Genomic DNA, 15,016 nt, shown 5'->3' with positions numbered 1-15,016 from the left:
GCAATATGTAACTGAAGCTTGCTTAAGAGTGACCTCCAGAGTAGCCTCTCGACTCTGTTTCAACTCTCTCAGCTGCTGATACTTTATTAGTTACAATTCTTTTCGCCTTTTAGTCAGGATGGAATTGCTGATTTCATCATGCCTAGGGCCAGACTCATCCCTGGGAGTTATCGCCCATGCTGCCAGGGAGACTTTCACCCCTGTATGTCATGTCCCACATAGAGGGGAGAGCAATGATTTCACTTGCAGAGTTGGGCTTAGAGTGAGGCCACATCTGAACAACAAAAGAGGTCCTCCAGAAGTAATTCTTAGTCTTATCATTGGGCAGGCTAAGCTTCTCCACTACATACATAAGTTTCACAAGAATAAGCCTCAAAATCAAGGGCTTGACCTATTGATTTGGGGGGTTCCTAACGTTTGACACTGTATCAGGAGTTTCCCTGGTGGTAAAGTGTAATAGTTCCGTATTTTTTCTCCCATCCTTCAATAGTGGCACATCGATTTTATTGATTTTCTCAAAGAGCCAACTTTTGGTTTTACTGATTGTTTGTTCTTTCGTTCTTTCATTCATTTAACTATGCTTTAATCTTTGTTATTTCTCTTCTTCTATTTGCTTTGGGGTTAGTTTGCTGTTCTTTCTCAAGTTCCTCCAGGTGAGCAGTTAAGTCCTCAAATTTTGCTTTCTTCTTTTTTTAATAAAGTCATTTAGGGCAATAAATTTCCCTCTCAGCACAGCCTTTGCTGCATCCCATAAGTTCTAATATGTTGTATTTTCATTTTCTTTCATCTCCAGATAGCTACTGATTTGTCTACAAATTTCTTCTTTGACCCACTCATTGTATTAAGAGTGTGTTATTTAATCTCCATATATTTATGAAAGTTCTCATTCTTTGGTCATATTGATTTCCAGCTTCATTCCATTGTGATGAGAGAAGGGGCTTTGAACAATTTCAATATTTTTAAATTTATAAAGACCTACTTTGTGTCCCAGCATATGATCTATCCTGGAGAATGTTCCATGAGCACTAGAGAATGCGTATCCTGCTATTCTGGGGTATAATGATTCATATATGTCTGTTAGATCTAACTCATTTATCAAGATGTTTAAATTGTCTGTTGCCTTGTTGATCCTCTGTCTGGTTGTTCTGTCTATAGAGGATTGTGGTGGGTTGAAGTCTCCTACTATTATTGTTGAAATGTCTATCACTCCCTTCAGTTTTGCCAATGTCTGTCTCATGTATTTTGGAGCTTTGATTAGGAGCATAGACATTTATGATTGTTATTTCTTCTAGTTGAATTGACCCTTTAATTAGTATATAGAGTTCTTCTTTGTCTCTTACGATGTCTTTACACTTAAAATCTATTTTGTCTGATATTAGTATAGCTACTCCTGTTTTCTTGTGGTTACAACTTGTGTGGAACATCTTTTTCCATCCCTTCACTTTCAATCTATTTGTATCCTTTGTTTAAGACAAGTCTCTTGTAAGCAGCCTAAACATGGATTATATTTCTTAGTCCATTCTGCCAATCTGTATCTTTTAATTGGTAGGTTTAGTCCGTTAACATTCAAAGTCATCACTGTAAAGGCATTTCTTGAAGACCCCTCCTTACCCTTTAGATTTTATCTGTTCCAGATCTATATATTCTTTCCCCTCTTTCTCTTTTTATCTTTTAGGTTACTCTTACTGGTACTCTTCAATTCTGTTCCCTCCCCCAAACATCCCCCATCTTTTTTTCTTAACTGGCAGAATTCCCTTTAGTATTTCTTATAGGGCTGGTGTTTTGTTGAACTTCTTTCAGGATTTGTTTGTCTGTGAATATTTTAGTCTCTCCCTCAGCTTTTTAAAAAATTAATTCATTATTTTTAATATAAAACACTTCACAAATTTGCGTGTCATCCTTGTGCAGGGGCTATGCTAATCCAAAGCAAGGACAATTTGGCTGGGTACAGAACTCTTGACTGGAAGTCTTTCTCTTTCTGGATCTTAGAGGGATATCATACCACTGCCTTCTCCCTTCCATAGTGCCAGTTGAGTGCTAAGTCCTATGTTGTTTCCCTTGTATGTAGTAGATTGTTTTGCTCTTGCTGATTTCAGGATTTTCTGCTTCTCTTCAACATTTGACAGACTGATTAGTATGTCTTGAGGAAGGACAATCCTGTTTGGATTTATTCTATTTGGAGTTTGTTGGGCTTTTTTGATTTGCATATTCATGTCCTTTATAAGGGTTGGGAAGGTTTCCTCCATTATATCCTCAACTAATCTTCCTAGCCCTTTCTCTTCTCCTTCTGGGACACCTAAGATTCTATTTGTGTGTTTTGTTTTGTCCACCATTTTGCTGAGATCCAGTTTAAATTTTTCCATTTGCTGTTGAGTGTTTGAAATCAATTATCCTGATCTCTAGTTCACTTATCTTTCTTCGTCTCTTCAAATCTGCTGTGTGTGTCTCTAGTATATTTTTGATTTGGACTACAGCATCTTTAATCTCTGTTATTTTTCTATTTATTCTTTCAAATTCCTCTTTATGCTCTTCTAGTGTCTTCTTGATCTCCTTATATCAATAGCCATACCATTGAATTTACTCAGTACAGTTATCTGAACGTGTTTGGTTAGTTTCAATGTCCATGTCACCTCTGGTGTTTTAATTTTATCATTAGATTGGGCTGTACCTCTCTGGCTCTTCAATATGTTTAGTGATCTTTTGTTGTCTTCCTGGCATGCGTAAGAGTGGCAGGGAGGGGGAGGTGGGATTCGAGGGACTGGCCATGGTAAACAGGTCTTGGGAGGGGTGGGATGAGACCGTGCTGGTGCGGGAGAGGTGGGTCAGGCTGGGACAAACTTGTGTGCATGTGTGGGGCAGAGGTGTGCAGTGGGGATGTGCAGTGAGTGGGTTCTGCATGGGGACAGTGGGGGAGCGGGTGAAGGGGTTCAGGTGTGCGGGTGTGAGGGAAGACACAGGTTGTAGGGTGGGGGTGGTGTGTACAAGGGTATTGTGTTCAGGTAACGTGACTTGGCTTACTTCTTTGTCCCAATCTCCATCTGTGTACTCCTGATGGCTCTGAGCCTCTGTCTGGAAATGGACGCATGAGGTTGTTTGCATTAGCTGACCAGTTTCCCATTCTCTGCATCTTAATTCTTCTGCTTTGTCAACCAGGGCCTCCTTATGTGGTGTAGAAGACCTTCCCAGGCCACCTACTCCCTGGAATCATTCTGGTCTTTTTTCTGTCCTTTCTCTAGCTGTTCTTTGAAGCAGGGGTGAACATGACATCCTACTGCACCATCTTCCTGGAAGTAGTCTATAAGTTTCAGTTTTATAACCAGATAAAAGGAATTGCTTTCACAGGAAGAATCTGTGTTGGGACTTCTGGTTTTTCAGAAGTTCATTCCATTAGATTTATATTACCACCATAAGCTGTGCAATAGTAGCAATTATCCCTATGCTTAGGTTCTATAGGTATATCAGAGATATTGAGGGTTTGGTTCCACAGTAAAGCAAGTCATACGAATTTTGTGGCTTCCCATTGCATGTAAATTTTTGTTTATACTATACTGTCATCTACCAAGTGCACAGTAACATTGTGTCTAAAAATATATACATAACTTCATTAAGAAATACTTGGTGCTAAAAAAAATGCTAACCATCATCTGAGCCTTCAGCAAGTCACAATCTTTTTGCTGGTGGAGGATCTTGCCTTGATGTTGATGGCTGCTGATTGATCAGAGTGGTGGCTGCTGAAGGCTGGAGTGATTTGGGTAAATTCTTAAAATAAGACAATAATGAAATTTGCCACATCAATTGAATATTCCTTTCACAAAAGATTTTTCTGTAGCATGTGATGCTGTTTGATAACATTTTACCCAGAGAAGAACTTTCAAAATTGGAGCCAATTCTCTCAAACCGCGCTGCTGCTTTATCAACTAGTTTTACGTGGTATTCTAAAGCCTTTGTTGTCATTTCAACACTGTTCACAGCATCTTCACATGGAGTGTGTTGATATTTTGAAGTCCTCCTATGAATCATGAATGTTATTAATAGCATCTAGAATGCTCAATCCTTTCCAGAAGGTTTTCAACTGACTTTGTCCAGATTCATTAGAAGAATCACTATCTATGACAACTATAGCCTTAAAAAATAATGACTTAGAAGTCAAAATGACTCCTTGATTCATGAGCTGCAGAATGGATGTTGTGTTAGCAGGCATGAAAACAAGACTGATCTTGTTGCACATCGCCAGCAGACCCGATGGGTGACTAGGTACATTGTCAATGAGCATATTTTGAAAGGTACCTTTTTTCTGAGTAGTAAATCTCAACAGTGGGCTTAAATATATTCAGCAAACCATGTCGTAAACAGATGTGCTATCATCCAGGCTTAGCTGTTTCATTTATACAGCACAGGCAGAGTAGATTTTGCATACTTCCTAGGACTTTCTGAATGAGAAATGAGCACTGGCTTCACCTTAAAGGTCACCAGATGCACTAATCCCTAACAAGTCAGCCTGTCCTTTCAATCAGGCCTTGACTTCTCCTCTCTAGCTATGAAAGTATTAGATGGTATCCTCTTCCAATAGAAGACTACATTGAAAATCTGTTGTTTAGTATAGCCACCTTTATCAATTATCTTACTTAGATCTTCTGGATAATTTCCTGCTGCTTCTACATCAACACTCGCTGCTTCACTTTGCCCTTTTATGTCATGGAGATGGCTTTTTTCCTTAAACCCCATGAACCAAACATGGCTATCTTCAAACTTTTCTTTTGCAGCTTCCTCACTTCTCTTAGCCTTCACAGAACTGAAAAGGGTTAGGGTCTTGCTCTGGATTAGGCTTTGGCTTAAGGGAATGTTGTGGCTAGTTTAATCTTCTATCTAAACCACTAAAACTTTCTCCCTATCAGCAATAAGGCTGCTTTGCTTTTTTATCATTTGTGTGTTCACTAGAGAAGCATTTTTAATTTCCTTCAATAACTTTACCTTTGTATTCACAACTTGGCTAACTGTATGGTACAAAAAGGCCTAGCTTTCAGTCTGTCTCAGCTTTTGACGTACCTTCCTTATAAGCTTAATCATTTCTAGGTTTTGATTTCAAGTGAGAGACATGCAACTCTTCCTTTCACTTGAACACTTAGAGGCCATTATAAGGTTATTAATCGGCCTAATTTCATATTGTTGCTTCTCAGGGAATAAGGAGAGGAGAGAGTCCAGGGAATGGCCTGTTGGTGGAACACAACATTTATCAATTAAGTTCACTATTTTATACGGGCAGAGTTCATGGGCCCTAAAACAGCTACAACAGTAACATCAAAGATCACGGATCACTGTAACAGATATAATAATGAAAAAGTTTAAATACTGTGAGAATTACCAAAATGTGACACAGAGACACATAGTGCCAAAAGATACGTTCAATGAAGGGTTCCCACAATCTTTCAATTTGTAAAGAGTGCATTATTTGTGAAGCACAATAAAGCAAAGCACAATAAAACAAGGTGTGCTTATACAAATAAAGCTCATTATATATAATAGATATTTTAAACCACAGCCAGGAACTTGAGGGACTGCACATTAGGTCCCAATCATCAAAGACTACGAATTTGACTAAGATCTCAAGGAGTTTATCTAAGCACCCCAATGACATGGACTCAGGAATGCCCAGGGATGAAGAACAGCTTTGGAGCAGAGGCCACTCTAGGTCCCTACTGTCCTATTCCTTTCTCAGGTCTCCCTGGTTTCTCTTTCTTGTAGTATCTCCCTTTCTGTCTTGCTCTGCTCTGCTAGTCCCCATTTCCAGTCCAAATCCCAAAGAAGCAAATAACCTCAGCCCCTAATTGAACAGAACCCGTCATCAATGCCAACTTGGCAGTTTTAGTCAGGAACCTGCCTCTAGATGAATCAATGTCTACGCCAACCAAAGTAAGTCCCGGTGCCTGCTGCTTCCAGTTTTAGTCGAGAGAAAGATATCAGACATAGCAGACACCAGGATTTACACACAACATACCAAAGGGACAATCCATGTCCTCTGAAGGACTATTTTCTAGGTCCCAACTGTACAAGAACAATAATAAATGAATTTGCATTCCAATCCATAAACTAACTTAAAACCCAAAGAGACACTCTAACAGAAAAAGAGGAGCCATGAAAATATAGTACATTTGAACACATTTAATAGCAATATTAAAATAATCATTACATTTCCTCTTATTGCTGAAGCCATGAAATAATGCTTTTTGTAATCACAGTAACACTTTTCATCATGCTTTTTTGCATTCTTATTTTTACATATTTTATTAGTTCTCATTTTTATGATTCCATTTTTAGTATATGATTCCATTTTTAGTATAGACAGTACTTCAAAACAAGTTTATATTGACTTCAAAAAGGCCAGTCTTTAATAAGAGCATAAACTTTATTTAAATACTAATAAAATTATCTTGTATCCTGCTGACATACTCATATTCACAGTTTATAAGTAAGAAGAACTAAACTTTAAATGTTAGCTCTGAAATACATATATTTTCAGTAACATTCATTAGTTAGGTTGTTCTTCTGAAATAGGAAAAACAGACAGATATGATGTATTTTTTAAAAGAACAAACTCGACCTGTCAGCAGCAAATTTCAGAAACTAAACTGGAAACCAATGTTCTGAGTAACCAAAGTGCAAAGTTAGTTTTCCAGCTGAGAGTGAAAAAATTAAGAGTATAAATAGAAAGGCTTAAGAAAACTTCAAGAATATACTGGGCAGTGATTTATTACTAAATAAACAGTAAAACAGAATTATCAAATTTATGATTTCAGAACACAATTTATATCTTGTCAATAAAATATATTCAGAGGTGTCAAAGGTAAGTGATACTACCATTTAGAATTATTTGCAAGAGCTGCGAAAAGGTACATTAATATAGAAGGTGCCTTTCTGAAGTCCCTTCTGATGAAGATTTTATGGAACAGTATATATTATACTGTCTATCAAAACACAGGAAGCACTGTTTCATATTTAGATAAAAGGCTGAATAATACAGTCGCTGTCCTGAGAAGTTTGTATTTGGGGGGGATGGAGAAAATTCTCAAAATAGACTCATCGCTTTCAAGTAGAGTTACCATAACAAAATCTTGGAAGGACAACATGAAATCATGCCACAGTGGTTCCAAGGCCTTCTGACAACATCGATCAGTTTTGGGATAAGAAACTTTTTAGAGTGGAAAAAAAAAAAAAGAGCAGTTCATATCCTTAAGGTATATTTTAAAGCAAATAAGTAAATAAAACTTTTTTAGTGTAGCCTCGTAATTAATTGTGGCATGTTTACTTTATAGGCCCATAATAATCACAATGGTCTATTTTACTAATAAAGCATTTCCTTTCATAGTCTAATTACCAAATTTTCTCAAACTAATGTATAATTAATGTTATAACAATCCATCTGTAAGTCTAATCTTACAATAAATAGTCTTGTAACATTATCTAAATTTCATTTGTTATGGTACCAAAATTAGTCAAACTTCAAAATTCACAGTACTGCCAAGAAATAGGCAGGTCCGGGGGTTCCAGAAAAGGAGGGGAATGAATTCCTTCTTTGTGTTTTAATTCTGACACACTGCACATGGAAGATCACAGAAAAGGTGGCCTCCATGGTACTGAATCAAAGGACTGGACGGACAGGTATCACAGTTCAAGCCATAATGCTTTTTACTACAAGCTGATACTTTTATTTATACCTGGCATATATATGTACAAATGTAGGGAGATGTGAACATATATACATATTTTTCACAAAAAGATGACAGCAATATATTTGAATCATTTTTTTTTACCAAATGAATTCTATCTGGCTAATAAATAAATCATTTTCTTTTCACCAATCTATCGAAGTCCAGACCAACTATGCAGATAGGATGCCCATCCTGAGGAACGTGAAGCATTTTCTTCCTCACCTATGGAAAGTTAAAAAAAAAAAAAAATATATATATATATATATACATACATAAAATTACATAAAAAATATAAAATTTTCTCAATGTGAAATCTATTCTAGAACCATTGTATAAAATATAAGCAAATAAATGTTTTCTTTTTCTTAATAGGCCATCTTGTAGAGACACTAGATATTCTTCTAAATTTCTCCTTTTTAAGGATATAACACTGGATTTTCTCAGTTGGGTCAATTTAATAGCTTATTTCATGGTTTATAAATTAACCTCAAAACAGTGATATGTTCGAATAAAATGGATTAATCGTTATTGTTGAAAAAAAAACAGTGATATGCAACATGAAGTAATCTAAAATTGAACTGTGAAATGGCTCGGTAAGAAAATCTGATTATGAAAATTATGCAGAAATGCTTTTCTATAAATAAAGTTTAATGTATAGACCGTATTCTGGAATATTCCTCTCATTCCACACCTCTGATGTTATGTCTGCTCTGAAGCATTCAGTACTGTCTTTCTCTTTTAGACAATTCCAAAATGAATTTCTCAGTACCTATAAGCATTTTTGATAATTAGGGGATTTTACATTATTTTAAAACAGAAACCGTTGGGAATTGAATCATGTCCTCCACAAAAAGACATGTTCACGTCTCAACCCTGTGTACTGGAGGTATGAACCCACTGGTAGGTAAAACTGTTGAAGATGCTATTATTAGTTAAGGTGTAGACTTAGATGAAGCCAAACTGAATCTGGGTAGGCCTTAATCCAAAACTGGACTTGAGAGCAGAAACCAAGTGAGTGGAAATCAGAGAAGACAAAAGGGGAGAGAGACAGTCAAGTGCAGTCGCTAGGAGACTGTGGGATTGCTGAACCCTACAGATTCCAGGAGAAGGCAATCCCTGTCAAGAGTTTGATGTTGGACTTCAATATGGACAATACATTCCTGCTGCTTTAGCTAATTCATTGTGTGGTCTTTGTCATAACAACCCTGGCAAACTAATTCAGAAATCTTTACTAAACTTAGTTTAGCATCTAAAAACAATAAATTCATGGTAAACCTCAAAACTAAACAAAATCAAATCAAAAAATTATTTTTTTAAAAATTACCTAGAAGTGGGATGATGGTGAATATATGTTTAAGTTGATAAGAGACTACTGACCTTTTCAAGGTGAATGTATCATTCTGTATTGTCTGAGCACTCCAGTTTCACTGTTTATCTTTTAAATGATCAACAGAAATAAATCTCTGGAACAGTTTAAAGATCAGAGCAATTCTGGGCTTTTATGAAAAATTTCAGAAGAGGTCTCTCCTTTTTATTTTCAATAACAATCTATCTCTGTAAGTCTGACCTTGCAATAAATAATCTCATAACATTATTTTAAAAACCTAAATTCCAGTTGTTATGGTACCAAAATTTAACTTCAAAATTCACAGTACTGCCACAAATTTTCAGTGAAGGTGTATCCTTAAGGTTTCTGTTGTTAGAAAGGATTTTGAAAAATATTTCCATCAGGGTAGCAGTTATTTTCTTCAGCACACTGAAAACAGCATTGCAACACTTCTGTTGAGAAACACATTCTCCTGCATGTCTATCTCCTTTAAAGGTAATGGGGAATGTCTTCTTTCTGTGGCTGCATTTATGATTTTTCTCTATTCCCTTCCACCATCAACTTCCCCCACCCCCTTTTTTTTGCCAGTTTCACTCTGATGTGAATAGATGTGGACTTATTTTATTCTGCTTGAGATTTTATTATTATTTTTTAATCTGTTCATTGATATCCTTTATCAGTTCTGGAAAATTTTTGTCATTCTTTTAAAATCGTCTCTGCCCCATTCCATCTCTCTCCTCTCCTTCAGTTAGTAAATACATGTTAGATGTCATTACTCCAATCTCTCTGTTTACCTATTTTTCTGTTTTTTTTTTCTTTCAACTTTGTGTTTCTCTATGCTGAATTCTGGGTAATTTCTTATAACCTATCTTTCAGTTTACCAATTCTCTTAAGATATATCTAAATCTGCTGCTAAACCATCACTGTTTATCAAAGCTTTCTTTTCAACTGCTCACATAGAAAGGAGGCAAGAAGTCAACAACATTTAAAGTACAAAATAATTTAAGTAGTGGGGTTTTCATTAGTTTACAGGATTTAAGCAAAAGCAGGCTTTAGAGTTTCAGGTTTTTAATGCCATCTGTATATATCCTCTGAGAATTATGAAAAACATGTCTATTATTGGGGCCCCTAGCTCAGTCTCTTTGAGATCCTTTGGTCAATGGACCCTCAACTTAATAAGAGTTATTTGGGTTTCAGTAATATCTACATTACATAAAATATATTTTTAAAAGAAGACTACTGGATATGCCAAATACTGAGATTACATTGTTGTTCTAGTAAAACCTATGTTTTATTTCAAGAAATACATATACTTTTTCTAAAGTTTTGGTTCATTTTATAATAAAAGAAATAACATTAGCTTTGATAGAATAAATAAATAGTACTAAGAGCAAATTTATAATTTAGAATAACTATATTATTAAAGATGTACATGATGTATTCTCAATTTGGATCTTTTGACAAAAATGGCTATTGTGGCTAAGGTGGTTTACCTAAAAATAAGCAAAACTGAAATTACCATCAGTATTGATAATATTGTTCCCTCATCATTAGAAGTATGCATAATAAGGAAACAAATTGGTGGATCAGTACTACTTATGAAACACTCTCACACAAAAAAATAAATAACCTGAATCTTACTAATCTTCTAGATTAGGAGTTCTCAAAGCAAGGCTCTACTACCAGGAGGACCAGCCGCACCTGGGAACTTATAAAAACGCAAATTCTTGGGTCCACTCTAGACCTACTGAACCAGAAACTGGGCTGGGCACCAGCAATCTCTCTTTCAATGGCAATCCAGATGACTCTGATGCCCACTTAATTTTGAAGACCATGCTAGCAACAGGATAAGGCAATGGTCAAATCAAGAATATGGGACATTTTACGGAATAAATCATTGGTTTCTTCAACAAAAAAACGGCATTAAAAAGGAAGAACAGGGAATTATTAGACCTCTTAAATCTCTTGCAATCCAAAACAACTAAATTTAACATGAAAACCTTATTTGAATCATGATATGATAAATCAACTGAAAAAGCATTGAGATAAATATGGAATTTAAACTGGGCTTTGCATTAGATATTAAGACAATATTGTAAATTTTGTTACTGTTGATATGGTTTAAAAAGTTTCCGTATTTTAGAGATTTATGCTGAAGTATTTTTGGATAAAATGACATGCTGAGATATGTTTTAAAATATTCCAGAAAAAGAAGAGCATGATGGGGAATGATAAATAAAGATTCACAAAATGTTGATAATTATTGAAGCTAGGTGCACATGGGGATTCATCATATATTTTTTTCTACTTTTGTGTATTTGTGAAAATTTCATATGAAGTTTGAAAGAGTAATTAAAAAGAAGTTAGAGGTGCATTGGACTAACAACTGAACACACCAATTAGTTCTAACATTGCTAAAAGCGGGGTAAGAGACATTTTGGGTCTATGATGCGATGTTTTCAAAAAGTACATACCACTACCTATAAAGAGCATTTTGTTCCTCACCCCTGTATATCCACTAATTACATCTGCAGTCTTTGACAGAAATCAGGGCCAGGATTAGCAACCAGTTTTGAAAGAACTGGAAGATCAAACTAAGCACTATATTGTATTTTGCTTTTGTTAAAGTTCTATACACGTACTATAGCTGCACTGAAGTGTTAAAAACAAAACAAAACAGGTTTTCAAACCTAGTCACACACACGACTGAACCAATCCAAATGAACAAGGTCATAGCGTCAGTCATAAAAGAGACTAAGCACACACACAAAGTCTCAACACAAGGCCAACATTTAATGTAAATTATAAACAAAAGACTCTTCTTTCAACCTACCTTGAGCAATTGCAGCAAGTTTTCCCTTTTCTTCAGGGCTCAGCTGCAACATTGTGTCTATAACAGGAAGGAGCCTCTCTCTTTCACTGCCTGGTTTAAGGAAAATGAACTGTAGCAAGACATTCTTCAAGTATTCCAAGTTAGATGCAGATTTCTCTCGTTCTTGATTTCTTTCCAATCTTCTTATTTCACTTTTGAGAAGCTGGTGTTACAGAAATAGTTAAAAATGGGTTTTAGGAGCTTCTGGCTAAACATGGCAGACTGAATACATGCATTTTTCTTCTCTTCTCCTGAAACCCACAAAAAATGGGAGGAGGGGGCGGAAAGGATAAAGAATAGGAGAAGAGAAAAAAGCAGATGAGAAATAACAAGATATTCTTAGAAGACAAGAAGTAGTTAAATGGAAATTGACTCAGTCCAGCAAGCTTACCAAGAGACTACTAATAAGAGGGAAGGAGAAGATTTTGCTTCAGACGCACAAGATGCTTAGGCACTGGAGCTGAAAATGGGGATTGATGGAAAGTCTATGTAATTAGCACCACAGGTTGGTACCACGATGCTTCCCCCAACCTTCATTCTCTAAAGAAACTGAATCAGTGGGGCTCCGGCCTCTGGGAGAACAGATATATTGTGAGTAGAGTAAAAATAGGGGCTGAAGTGAATATCTACATCCTCCAATAACTCACATCCCCTGCCCTACTCCCAGAACCTCAGTCAGTTAGGATGTCCATAGTGAAATCAAGGTTACCTGATAAAATGCATTTTCACCAAAACAAAGATACGGAATACAATAAAAACTTGGAAATGCAGGACAATATAAAATACTACAAGAACGAACATGGAGCAAAACACTTCAAGAACGATGTGGAAAAGACAGTAGGCGTGTTAAAGTGAAGTCTTTGAAGTAGTTTTTTTGGTTGAAACAAAGCTCCTATTGTTATATTTCATCATTTTAGTTAGATAAACTAAAATGTAAAACTGATCAACTTTGACCTTAAACATATAGTAATTTTAAAAAGTGAAAATAAGGTCTAAGAAATCATGCAAGAGAGTGTAAATTTAAGGAAACACAGCATTCAAGTTGTCACTGAGGTTCAATGGGCTAGTGATTTGTTAGGTGTGATGTTATTTTGACTATGTGGAAAAATATTATTTTGTAGAGATGCATACTGAAGTATTTACCAGTGGGATGTCATGGTATCTTCAATTTACTTTAAAATACTTCAGCGTTAAAACAATTATTTTGACAAGGACCGGTGGTGGCCCTGCCCAGAGGTAGGACAAGTCTATCTGGGGCAGCATGGAGAAGAAGCACGTGCTTTTCAAGAAGACATGCATTTGAATTTTGCTCTACATTTACCAGCTTCAATTTTTCTCTCATACAGTGACTGTAAGAATTTAAAAATATAATTTATATAATTTTTACGGCATATGAGAACTACTGATTTAAGAGCATGATTTTTAAAAAAATTTTTATTAATAAGATCAATCAGCGGCTCACAATATCATCACATAGCTGTATATTCATCACAGTGATCATTTCTCAGAACACGTACATCACTCCAGAAAAAGAAATAAAAAGAAAAAAGAACAAACTCATACATACTATACCCCTTACCCCTCCCTCTAACTGACCACTAGTATTTCCTTCTACACTATTTTAACATTTGTTCCCCCTATTATTTATTTTTAATCCATATTTTTTACTCATCTAAGAACATGACAATTTTTGAGACATGATTTATCAAAGCACTGGGGATCAAAACACAATTTTGAGTAAATCTCAACTACTCCTGAACTTACCTTGTTTCTAGATTTTTTGGGTCTATTTTAGATAGAAAAATCTTACTATGCCACTTTGGCATCTCCACCCAGAACCTATGTTAAGTAGTTTACCATCATAAACACCAACTGAACGATGCGAACTAGAAGTGCTCCATGCGTTATCCGTTTAAGGATCCATGTCCACTTAAGTTTAGGTAAGTATGTGCGGAACAATGACTTGTAAACATCTGTCTAATTTCTAAAACTGCTAGTTTCTTAGGAGAACTAGGAATTAAAAGTCTTTATATAGTAAATATGAAAGCAATCAATATTTCAATATTAGGAAGCTAAAACTATATAAAGAATCAAGATGTTATGGGAACATCAGAAATGTGAAATTTTTAAACCACATGCGCATATATGTGTAGGGTCAAAAAAAAACCAAATTGGTTCCAAATATTTTCAGGGTAACCAGTTTTTTTTTTTTTTTTTTTAATTTACCTTAATTTGCTCCATTAGGATTGCATTGGTTGCTTCCGTTTCCCGAAGCAGGCCATTTAAGTGATCAGCACTTTTTGTGGTGGAATTGAGCTTCTGAACCAACTCTTCTTTGGTAACTTCCGCATGCCACAAAGGAGGTTCTGCAATATAATTTTCAAAGAATGAATTCTCAAAATCAGAGATTACAGATGGATAATCTAAATAAGAAAAATGTTTAAATATATTTTATTTCTTCAGTATTACACAGGTCCCTTTTCTTTGCCAGTCATCTTTTCAACATACTTCAAATAAAAAGGCTACAATGTTGAATGTAACATAAGATAGTATTTATTCTAAATACATTATCTAATTGAATACATGCCCTAGGAGCCTTAATTCTGAAATTTGTTAAGCTAATTCTTACAGAATGTTTTATAGTTTTATCACTTATCTTTTTTAAAAACTTTTTTTATTGTAAAATATAAGATATACACAAAGGAAAGAAAGAAAAAGCAATAATTTTCAAAGGACACCTAACAAGTAGTTACAGAACAGATAGATCCTAGAGTTTGTCATGGGCTACTATTCTGCCGTTTCAGACTTTTTCTTCTAGCTGCTCCTAAATACTGGAAGCTAGAAGGAATTTATAATATAGTTGATTCAGCAGTCTTATTTGTCTGCCAAATCCTATTCTCCCTGTTATACCTCCTCCTTCTATCCTTCTCCCAATCTATAGAGATCTTTGGGCAATGTCTGTTCTGACTTTTTCATGTTAAGAAGTATTGACATTAGCCTACTTAAAATTTAGGCCTAAGAGTCACCCCCAAGAGAGCCTCTTTTGTTGCTCAGATGTGGCCTCTCTCTCCAACCAACACGACGATCAATCTCACCACCCTCCCCTCTCTG

General features: G+C 35.6%; 1 protein-coding gene and 1 pseudogene across 1 annotated transcript in view; both read right to left on the bottom strand.

Moving 5' to 3' along the window:
* Window positions 1-1,863: 1,863 nt before the first annotated feature.
* LOC143661810 (U6 spliceosomal RNA) lies at window positions 1,864-1,923 on the bottom strand (annotated as a pseudogene).
* Window positions 1,924-6,144: 4,221 nt separating this feature from the next.
* Window positions 6,145-15,016, bottom strand: part of GCC2 (GRIP and coiled-coil domain containing 2) — a 70,359-nt gene continuing 61,487 nt past the window's right edge. Inside the window, exons 21-23 of the mRNA XM_077134938.1 lie at window positions 14,132-14,271; window positions 11,867-12,068; window positions 6,145-7,928 (exon numbers count right to left, since the gene is read on the bottom strand). Of these exons, the coding sequence (XP_076991053.1) occupies window positions 7,858-7,928; window positions 11,867-12,068; window positions 14,132-14,271 (413 nt within the window). The 3' untranslated portion in view covers window positions 6,145-7,857. The remainder of the gene's footprint in view (window positions 7,929-11,866; window positions 12,069-14,131; window positions 14,272-15,016) is intronic.

This window comes from Tamandua tetradactyla, chromosome 17 (assembly GCF_023851605.1).
Source record: "Tamandua tetradactyla isolate mTamTet1 chromosome 17, mTamTet1.pri, whole genome shotgun sequence".
Classification (NCBI taxonomy): Eukaryota; Metazoa; Chordata; class Mammalia; order Pilosa; family Myrmecophagidae; genus Tamandua; species Tamandua tetradactyla.
This window is presented reverse-complemented; position numbering and strand designations above follow the sequence as displayed.